Below are 11,628 nucleotides of genomic sequence, written 5' to 3' on the forward strand. Positions count from 1 at the left end.
CCATTATGCCTCCTGGAATCTTCCTGAATTCAGACCTTTATGCTAGACGCCTCTGGAAACCGGTTCAGTACATGGCAGATCTTTTCTGGCATAGATGGACCAAATAATACCTTCTTCTACTCCAGGAAAGGCAAAAATGGACTGTAGTGAAGAAGAACCTGAATGTTGGAGATCTGGGTCTAGTGGTTGACCCCACTGCTCCTAGAGGATCATGGCCATTAGGAAGAGTTCTAGAGACCAAGCCTGATCGAAAGGGGCTAGTCCGATCCGTGAAGCTCCAGACACAGACTTCAATACTTGATAGGCCCATTACCAAGCTGTGCCGAATTCTGGAGACTGAAGAGTGTCCGGCGCCTCCTAAAGGTCACCAATAAGGGATGTAATGTATACATATATCTTTTTTTTTTTCTAAAGTATTAAGAGATTATTGATTTCTGGCTCCTTTTTTTGTATTTATTTTAAATAATTGATTCTATAGAGAACAATTAGGGGCCGGTGTGTAGGAACCGCATTTGAGTTTATTTTTTGGTTTCCTAATTTATTTATAGTTGTCTTTTCTGTTGCATTTGAGTAGTATATCTTCCACAGCCAGGAGAGGGTGCTATCATATAAATTGGAGCGTTCAGAGCATGACGAGGAGAAGGCGTGCCAGCAGATACAGTCTTTGACCTCCGCCTGGATCTGTGTTGCAGGAGCTTTTGCTTATAGGAGAAAGCTAAACTCCAAGCGCTACAAAGGAATATTTAAAGTCATTTAAATCAGTTCACATTTTTTGTTTTGTACTTTGTTATTTGCAATAAATATCAACAAACATTCCATGACAACACTTGTCAACACCAGGTGGTTGGAAACAATAACAGGGGGTTACAGGGAAAACCCAACATTGTTTTTTGCCATTACAATAGTAATGTTTCCAAACTTTTGGTCTGTGACATCCATTACACCCCTTCCACTTACACCCTCCAGCTATAATAATGACATAATTTGCAACTGTTGCTGTTTGTTATTTATTGTCATTTTGTTTTTGTTTGTTTTTTATGCCCGAGACTCACCAGACAGAATTTTGTTGTACTATGTACAGTGACAAAGTAAATTGAACTTAAATTAATTTATTCAGTCAAGTTTTATCACTTTTACCACAAGGAATACAATTATCTAATGTAAAAAATACCTTTTGGTAGATGGTGTTTCCTCACTGAAATATGGTGGTCCGCCTATTGACTGGTCACTCTTCACTGACACAGAGCTGGACACATCTGAGCCTGTAATTACACTAATGAGACAAAGAACAGAGAGAGAGAGAGAGAGAGAGAGAGAGAGAGAAGCTTTACTACAGAAGGTTCCTCTGTCTCAGTTGAAGAGTTTAGTTTAATTCAAATTATGTCTTCGCTGAGATTTCACCCTAAAAACTGATCAGGTCAGCTACAATAGAATTTAAACCGGTAAACAGTCAAGTTTCCTCACCCTGCATAATATCCATTTCACCATAAAACATATCCATCAGTTGATCAGCCAACAGTGGGTGTGACATCGGAGGCTGAGATTGTTTTCCAACTGTCATTTTTTTTGTAATTACTGTTGTTGCTTAATTCTGTCAAGTGTGTTGTTAAAATGATTTAGTTATATTCCCAAAACATCTACAGTCATGATGGAAGCACTTTACATGAGCCATTGTCAAGCCCTGATTGCCAGCCATATTTTTATGTTCCAAGTAGTAAAATAAAATAAAAAATTGGAACATAATGTGTACACTGATGGACATCCAGCTGGTTGTTTCATTTTCAATACAACTGTGATGCAAGATGCCACAAGAGAAAGAATGTGAAATGACAGAGTGAGTCCTTGCTGTAATACGAGATGCACAAAAAAGCGTCAGCTTGAAATACAATACGACAGACATGAAATAAGTCATGGCTGGAAATAGATGGATTACTCTTCACATTCACCATTCTATTCCATGCTATCCGGAATGCTGAATCCCTGACAATTTTCAAGCAACAGCTGAAAACTATTCTCTTTCGATGCTACTTTACTTCATCCTATATATAGTTTTTTAAGCAAATATCAGACTTAGGAGTGTGGTGACTGACCAATCAGAATCAAATATTTTAATCATATTAGTCATAATATTAATTTAAGAAAATAATCACTTAAAAAGCTTGCTTGTTACAAAAAATACAAAAGTAATAATAATCAGATAAACTTAAATAGTGTTTAAAATGATTCTCTAAAAACAGACTCAGTCTTACCTCTGTTTCTTTGAGAGACTCATCTCAGACAGAGAGTCCTTTTCTTGCTTCTCTGACATACTGCAGATAAACTGGAAATGTAAACATCAGAACTGGTGTCGGTGTTGACAATCAGCTTCTCTGTATGACTGGAGATGATGATATCTTACTGAGATGAACAACATGATAGTTGATGATGAAAATTTGAGAATGTTGAGTATGGGATTATTTTCCCGCCAAATATATTGCAGTCACAGATCGAAAAATAATGCGTATAAATAAAATATTTAAAAACACGTGTAAAATAATAATGCACAAAACCGAAAAACAAATGCAATTTTTTAAAATAACAAACAGCGCAGTCATGGATTACACAAATCTGAAACATGAATTCAACATTTTCCAAATCGAAAACAAAATCAGGTTTCCTGCTCATATGTTATTTTTTTGTGTGCTTGTGGTCTTTTCCCCTTTGCTCTTGTTTCCACGTTCTGCGCTTGTGTTTCTAAAAGTTGCAGTTTGAGTTTCATGTAAATCAGGGGAGGCTTCAGCATCACCAATGGCCGCAAGTTCTAGATTGACAGCTGCGCCTCTAGCCAATCAGTTCAAGGGGGAGTTGACGTCACTCCAATGCGACTTGTGGCTGCTGTGGCAGGTGTGTGTGTGAAGTAGAGGGTGATGGTGACACGGGATTGGATTTTCAAATCTCTCCCGTCCCCCTCCCGCAAAAAAAGATCCCGTCCCAATCCCACGAAAAAAAAAATGGGAGAAATTCCCGTCCCATTTCCCGGAATGACTCATGATCTCTCCCTCTCCCATGTTGTTTTATATTTTATTTATTTTTTTCAGACGGAATCTTTCAGTTACAGTGAAAAAATACAGCACAGATCACAGCATGCCCACTTTAGTTAAATAATTTTTTTTGTTAGTTTTTTTTTTTTTTTTTATTGAACTGAAAGCAATCTTAATGCACATTGTGCATTTCACACACGTTTTCTATTTTTATTTTTTTTTTCATTTGAGCATAGACATTGCACTCTGAGAGTGGCACTCTCTATAGATATATTTTTCATACATTCAGTTTCTCGCTCAAGTTCACATTTTAAGAGCAAGTGAGAGCACTGGTGCCTCCATCTGTCCTGCTGTTCAGTGTCCACACACACTTCAATAGTGCACATTTCTGTAGGTCAACATTAGATTGAGCGGCCATATAAAGTTATTACTACATATGTCTTTCCGATGAAAAGCTATATTTGAGGTCTATGAATGATAGGTGGGCTTATGGATGTACTGCCCGATGTAGGCTACTGTACCACATAGACCAGCCGTTGCCTATCTGTCCTTTACCTGCCACACCAGAGCAAACAGGAGGAGAGCATAAAGACACAGGACGAGTACAATAGAGTTCAAAATTAAAATATAAACCTACAGTTTATACTTTATTTTTTTAAAAGGTAGGCTATATTTGTGTAGAAAGTTGGGGATCAAAGTGTTATTACGATTCCAGGTCCCACCAACATTTTTTCCCATCCCGTCCCAACCCCACCCCAATCCCGTGATAGTGATTTTGTTTACAATCAATGTCAGCCTCTAGTGTGAAGATGGATAACCAGAGTCAGCAGGCAAATCACGGACGATCTCAGGTAATTGGTCTTAAATATTTTGTTAGTGGGTGACAGAAACATTCCCTTTGTGTGATATTTAATGCGCATCTTGTCAGTAAAGCTGGTTGTGTAATCAGCGGTAAATCTCAATCACCTTATTACACATGAGAATGATCACTGTATGACATCAAAGTACCGCGCGAGCGATCCGAATGCATTGGATCTGTATGCTCTATTATTGCTAGTGTGGTACTTTGATGTCCTACAGTGATCATTCTGTGCAGCTGCTTCAAGTCGAACACTAATGCTGCTCCTTTTGAAAGCGCGCAGGTGATGGAGATTTACCGCTGATTACATAACCAGCTTTACTGACAAGATAAATTAAATATTGTGTGATTTTTTATCGTGCAGCCCAACTGCCTAAAATATAAAGTATTGGTAAATAAACCAAACTAACAAGACACGTGTTAACAGGCTAGATATCGGCCTACTCGGACTACATAGTGCTTGCAGAAAATAACATAATACACAAAGGCAATGTTTCTGTCACCCACTAACAAAATATTTCTGACTTATTACCTGAGATCATCCGGGATTTGTCTGCTTACGCTGGTTATCCATCTTCACACACCTGCCACAGCAGCCACGAGTCGCATTGGAATGACGTCAACTTCCCCTTGAACTGATTGGCTAGAGGCGCAGCTGTCAATCTAGAACTTGCGGCCAATTGTGACGCTGAAGCCTGCCCTGATTTACATGAACTCAAACTGCAACTTTTAGAAATGCAAGTGCAGAATGTGGAAACAAAAGCAAAAGGGAAAAAACCACAAGCACACAAAAAAATAACATATGAGCAGGAAACCTGATTGTGCTTGAGATTTGGAAAATGTTGAATTCATGTTTCAGTTTTGTGCAATAGAATTTTAAATGTGTTTACATTTTTGATTTACGCTTATTATTTTTCGATCCATGACTGCGCTTTTTGTTATTTTAAAAAAAAACTGCATTTGTTTTTCGGTTTTGTGCGTTATTATTTTACACGTGTTTTTAAATATTTGATCTTTGCTTGTTATTTTTCGCTCTGTGACTGCAATACATTTGGCGGGAAAATAATCCCATAGTTGAGTTAGCAACAAACAGGCTATTTAAAAATAAATAGATAAATAAATAAATAGAACAAATATACTGTGATTTTGCAATCCATTGTAATCGCTATATTTCTTTTCAACAGATTAACAGAAATGCCTCCATCTCATCAAAACATAAAAAATATTAATACAAATATTGTGGGAACAAACATGACAGCATTGCATTAAAAACATGCTTTTAGCCTTCCAATTGTGAATTATTATGATTACATGGAATATCGAATGAATTAGGCCATGTGAACCGATATATTTTACTTATCCACATCAGATTTCTGTTACACGTTTCTTTGACAAAAACAAACAAACAAACAAACAAAAAAATAAATCACATGAGAGAGCACATAGTTATATGTTGGGGTTCATCATCGGTGTGATTAAAAAATAAATAAAAACTTTCGATTTCGCACAAACACAAACCAACAGCCTGAAATTAATCAGAGACAATACAGAGGGAGGGGGAAACGTTCCAACGTATTATTCGTTTGCAGTGACCCTTTCAATAAACTTAATGTTTTACATCGATGAACTTCATCTAATCTCTAGCAGTTTAAAGCCCCGGAATAATACTCTGATATGCTTCACAATATCGCTGTTTTTACAAATTAACTGTAATCAAGAGGGTATTAAAACTTACGTGCAGTCTTGTGCACTAAGAAGAGAATTTAGAAGTATTTGAAACGCTCTCGATGTTCCTGACTTTATGCGTTGCTTGTCACGAGGTACGATCCCAAAATAAATTCCAGCCTGGAAAAAGAATCGGCTATATCAACTGAATATGTTTCTAGGCCTCGAGAAGGACAAACAGCAACTGCAGCCAATATGATGTTTTCATTTCCCAAGCCTTTCCTAAATAACTTTCTCGCGGTGCCAGTTTCGAGCTTTAAGAGGTAACGGTAGGCTACGCGATCACTGCTGTGACAGAGTCCCCCAGTGCTGCTTTGAACGCCAGTAAATCAACCGCTTCAGGGTGTGTCTATCCTGTTTGTGTGAATGTTATGAAATGCCAAAGCCTATTGCGTAAACAATTTGGCTGCCTTCTAGTTTATCGCCTGTCATTTGCATAACGTATTTGAGCATTTTCTCAAATTCTCAAGCCCCCTTTGCGATCAGTGACGTCTGATCAATAAAAATAATACTAATCGGTAGTTGTACTGAAGTAGTAGATCCCCTAAAGCGCCAACAAACAGACACAACTACCAAAAACTGAACATCTTAGCTAAACTCTTTTTTTTTCAGTTTTTTTTTTTTTACATTAAAAATAAAGACCTCAGAGGTTTTGCAAGCGGACACCGCGTTTATCCGGAGAATGCAAATATTTGGAGAGAGAATGCAATTTTTTATATATATCAAACCCAAATCGTTGACATCATCCTGTCCATTTTAGTGCTCCGTGATTTGACTTTATTCCAGCTGCTCTCTTTCCGCTGATTGTGAATGTGGGATGGGCAGAAGTCTATCCGTTTACTCGATAGACTGTGTTAAAGGTAACAGTAACCGATTGTTCTGCTGGCATGGAAGGAATGTTGCGAATAAAGGAAGGGCTTCCAAATACTGTAACTTTATATAGCCTCTAATGAAAGTTAAATAGACCAATAGTCTCTAATGTTCAAAATAAAATCTTATAAGCAACTTCCTGAAATAAATAGATCACGCTTGGCCACAACATTTTTTTAATACTAACTTAATCATATTTAACACTGCACAAAATATAATCTTATTTGTTTATCAAATGGTATCCCTTCACTGCTTTACTTTAACGATTATTATTGGCACTAAAAAGTGGCCCTGGACTTTCTGGCACAGAGTGTCCAATGTGATGCTATCCAGTCTGCAGCACACTGCAAATAACACTGGGTCCTTTTGAGCAGAGCAATTTTTATAAAATATAACACACTAAAGAAGTTTTCTTGTGCTAATAATTGATTGAAATACTAATTTATCTAGTCATGCAGATCTGCACATAGAAACTTTGATTTTTTTTTTTTTTTTGCTTTTTCCACACAGGGACAAATGAATGTAAATGAAGCTGAATTAAACCTAAAATCAAGTTGATGACAAAACTGTATCAAAAAACAACCATGACAAACTGCTCTTGTATGATGGCAGTTATATGGACTGTCTTCATGGTGACTTTTTAGTAGTTACAGTATTTGTCCACCTTTTTAACAGAAACTGAAATGTTGCCAGAATGTTTTCAATTAAGGGGTGATAGTTAATAGAATTCCAGAAAAAAAAAAAAAAAAAAAAAAAAAGAAAAAAAAAAAATTATATATATATATATATATATATATATATATAATAAATATTTACTATACTTTAATTTGTGTGCCCTTTCATTTATTTTTTACATTTAATAAATGCAATTAGAAAATACATATGGCTGTAACCGATCAAATTAATTCAGACAAAATCCATCTTTGCACTGCAGTTGGCACTAGCATTTAGATGATTTGGATAGACGGATAGATGATTGATAGGTAGATAGATTGATAAATAAACATAGAAATACAAGATTTGTGGATAAACATTTATATTTAAAATGAAACTAAAACTGCCTGTAGGTGGCAACAAGTCATTGTCTTAATGAATGAATCATTGATTCATTCATTAATTCAACCAAATGTTCAACGCTGCTGAATGAAGTGACTATGGCCCTGTCCCAAATAACACTTAATGTGCACTTGTTATCTTGCAGACTCACAATTGCAAAAGTCAATAAGACAGTGACTTGTTTGTCTTGACCTTGTTAGCCTTACGTCATGAAAGTGTGGATGCCAATGAAGGCTGCAATGGCTTAGGGTGTGATTTAGGGCAGGGCATTAATCTTTATGAATGGGTCATTGAATCACTGAAAGAAAATACTGAATGAAAAGTGAAAGTCATGACATTTGCCAAGTATGGTAACCCTTACTCAGAACTGGTGCTCTGCATTTAACCCATCCAAGTGAACACACACACACCAAAAGCAGTGGGCAGCTATAGATCCAGCTCCCAGGGAGCAACTGGGTGTTCAGTGCCTTGCTCAAGGGCACTTCACCCATGAGTATTAAGGGTGTAAGAGAGCATTAACTCCTTTATTTATTTATTAGATACCATTGGGTAGAGTTTAAAATAGTGATGTTCTTAAAAGGTGGACAAATAAGCATCCAGCTCAAAGATATACTAGTATACGGGCATGATTTTTTAAAACCAGACTGATGGCCAAACTATTTAACATTTCTATCTTAAACAATTGACAAATATTTCTGTATTATGCCTCGTTATGTTCAGCTGCTTACATCTTACCTCACATTAGCATTAAAATGCACGTGCTGGAATTATTTTCCTGCGTGGCCTTGACTTCTTTGAACAGTAACATTTGATTGTCCATTTCAAACATTTTGACACTGATGAGTGCTGACCACTGCACAATATAAAAATGAATCATTGGGAGTCATTTAATTTAGCTGACATTATTATAAATTTACTCTTGCTTCTTCTTTACATGCTTAAGTAGACTTTTTTGATGTATTGTTATTGTTCTGTTTTATCAAACAGGACACAACAAGTGAAATGTATCAAGGACTGTCTGATATTGCGGTATGTAGCACAGGTTTGTGTAAGCTCACCATTTTTGTTCACTCTTTAAACTAATTTATTTGTCAGTCTGCAATCAAATCAATTTGTGATGAAATGGTTCTCAGCTCTATGTTCTTGCAGAGTTTAGCTCCAACCTCGATCAAACTCACCTGTCCTTACCTGTCCTAGTGATCTGGAGACCTTAATTAGCTTATTCAGGTGTGTTGGAGCTAAACTCTGTAGGACACCGGCTCTCCAGGACTGAGTTTGGACACCCCTGTGATAGACTATCCACAATAGAGTGAGATTTACATTATGGTATTTTCACTTGGTTTGGGAACCTAATGGTGAAAATGAGAGCTCAAATAACTAACCATAATCAAACCATGCTTTTTTCTTCAGTTCCATGCTGTAGAATAATAGTCATAAATTGTTGAACGTATTAATTAAATGTTTATTGAAACTATGTATTTTATATTTTGTCACCGAACAACCAGACAGCATATTTACATGACTGATACAAGTTTTCTTTTTACGATCACAATTCATCCTAAACTTAACTAAGCTTTAACTTCATAAGGTCCTGATAATCTGACTTGTAACAGAGAACCAGAGATTGATAGTTAAATGAGAACTGAATGATTTCCCTGGACACTGCAATACATATTCTATTTAATTTTTTTCTTCTCCATTATTGCTAGAGTCATCATCAAGTTTTTCTTAGCAGTTTTGCAGGAATGGTGCAATTGCTCTCAAACATGGAAATGAATTATTTCCTTCTAAATTTTTTCTAAACATTTTAAGGGGACCACACATGGTGTGAAAGAATACCGGATCAGCAGGTCCAGAGGTTTGCGGTTCCTGTATGGTAAACATTAGCATCGGCATCCCAGTCTCAGCTTGTTTGCTCACAGATTGTTCACAACATGATCTTAAGAGTCTGGTGAAAACATTCCAGCACACCTTGGTACTCAAGCTGGTATGCGCTTAATAGCAGATGTTTACTTTCAAGCCGAAGAACCTGTGGGAAAAAAGTGGAGATCAAATTAGAAATTAGGTCTGAATTACTTTTGCCAACCAAAATTTTTTATAAGTTCGAATTCCGAACCAAACTCCTATGTTATTAGGCCCTAAAAAGAAGCACCAAATTGGCAAATTATGCATCAGTTAAACAATCAAAAGAAAGGCAAATTCTAAAATATCAACAAATTCTAAGATATTGATCATAAACAGAGAAGGGAAGACATAGCAGATGAGATGATTTGAATCAAACAGAGAAAAAAAAACACTTTCTTCTCGTCTGTCCCAAGTACACCACTACAAGGGAAATGTTCTGTAGAACAATGTTCTGTTTGGTGAAGTTGTGGCCTAATGGTTAGAAAGTATGACTCTAGGGTTGTGGGTTTGAGTCTCGGGCAGACAATACCACAACTGAGGCGCCCTTGAGCAAGGCACTGAACCCCCAACTCCTCCCCGGGCACCTCAGCATAAATGGCTGCCCACTGCTCCAGGTGTGTGTTCACAGTGTGTGTGTGTGTTCACTGCTGTGTGTGTGCACTTTGGATGGGTTAAATGCAGAGCACAAATTCTGAGTATGGGTCACTGTCACTATGGCTGTATGTCACGTCACTCTCTCCATTTGCACCACAGAATTTCCCATTCTTTACTCAGAGAAACTTCACTATATACTTGGAGAGGATAACATGTCATCCAAACTAGCTGCAAAATATGTACACACATATGAACAGAGAAAGAGAGAGTCAGAGATATGCAGTAAAACATATGAAATATATTAAATGCACTCAAACTTTAATGTTCACATTATATTCTGATATGCAGACATCTCATCACACATTTATTCATATTCATAGAGTATTGAGGCTGTTCTGTGGATCCTCACCTGATCATTACTGCTCCTCTTCCACCCATTTATACCATTCACCCAGGAACCCAATCCTCACTCTCTAGTCTGTTAGGAGGAATCAAAAGAAAAAAGAAAAAAGAAAAAAAAAGAAAAAAAAAATTATTGACTACATATATTTAAGTTTCTTTCTTTCTTTCTTTACTTTTTCTGAGTACTCGCATAAAATTCCTCCAATGAGATTACTGATCTTGCATAGATACTACTAAAAATTATATCTGAATTTAAATAAAACAGATTTAAAACTGTTCGTATGTTGTCTATTTTAGCGTGAATGCAGAAGAGCCTGTGTGTCCTATCGAGTAATTGTAACATAGAAACACATGCTGATGAGAATATGGTGTATATGAAGAATGACAAGAAGCAAATACAAATTATAGGTTGAATAAAACACTTTCAATTAAATGTTCCACTAGTTAAACTCGTTGTCCATAGTTTAAACATGATTGTATTGGTTTTAGTAAATAACTGAAAGTAGCATTAGTGTAAAGTAATGTAATGTGTTTCTTATCAAAGTAAAATCAGGACAGAAGAGACATTGATCATGTGATGCTGTACGACTGTAAGCTGAAGTGGGAATCTGCACTGATTTTACCAGCGTTTTCCTGCAATCTGACCAAATCTATTTTTTAAATGAAATGGTTTACTACTACTACTGATGTAATTAATAAAGCTTAAATAACTTTAAGCTTTGTTCTGACACATAAATAATTGTTAATGAGAACTTCTTTCCACACATATTTAAAAGATGTCTTGTGTATCAAATACAAACAAAGTTCTCTTTAATACCACAAAGAAACTTTAACTCACCTCAGTTCACAGTTGGAGTCTTGTAGCACATCAGTGAGTAGCTGCTTTGAGTCTCCAATTATATTGTTGCTCAGATCAAGCTCTTTTAGAAACTGCAGTGCTTTTGTGTTTGTCAAAGACTCAGTTAAAGCAGAAACATCTGTAATGCCACAGAAATTTAGACTAGAAAGATACAGGATTACAAAACATTTTATAGTAAATAATTACAAACAAATACATTATGAGCTCAACTTAGGCTCATGGTTAAATGGTTTTAATCATTTTGATTATTGTACGTGAATGTTCTTTACCTCAATCTCTCCAGTTTACAGTGTGAATCCTTCAGTATGTCATATAAAGGATTCACTCCTGTGTTTTGT

At 36.3% G+C, this 11,628-nt stretch overlaps 1 protein-coding gene and 1 long non-coding RNA gene across 2 annotated transcripts in view; both read right to left on the minus strand.

The window, feature by feature from the left end:
• Positions 1–6,161, minus strand: part of LOC113083017 (NLR family CARD domain-containing protein 3-like) — an 84,583-nt gene extending 78,422 nt beyond the window's left edge. The window contains exons 1-3 of the mRNA XM_026254363.1: positions 5,615–6,161; positions 2,250–2,397; positions 1,172–1,273 (exon numbers count right to left, since the gene is read on the minus strand). Of these exons, the coding sequence (XP_026110148.1) occupies positions 1,172–1,273; positions 2,250–2,308 (161 nt within the window). The 5' untranslated portion in view covers positions 2,309–2,397; positions 5,615–6,161. The remainder of the gene's footprint in view (positions 1–1,171; positions 1,274–2,249; positions 2,398–5,614) is intronic.
• A 1,877-nt stretch (positions 6,162–8,038) lies between these two features.
• LOC113083019 (uncharacterized) lies at positions 8,039–11,416 on the minus strand. Its single transcript, XR_003283052.1, has 3 exons — positions 11,270–11,416; positions 10,439–10,507; positions 8,039–9,559 (listed from the first exon to the last, which is right to left on the minus strand). It is a non-coding gene; the product is annotated as an uncharacterized LOC113083019 (long non-coding RNA).
• Between the last annotated feature and the right edge of the window lie 212 nt (positions 11,417–11,628).

This window comes from Carassius auratus, unplaced genomic scaffold (genome assembly GCF_003368295.1).
Source record: "Carassius auratus strain Wakin unplaced genomic scaffold, ASM336829v1 scaf_tig00037267, whole genome shotgun sequence".
NCBI classification, from domain to species: domain Eukaryota; kingdom Metazoa; phylum Chordata; class Actinopteri; order Cypriniformes; family Cyprinidae; genus Carassius; species Carassius auratus.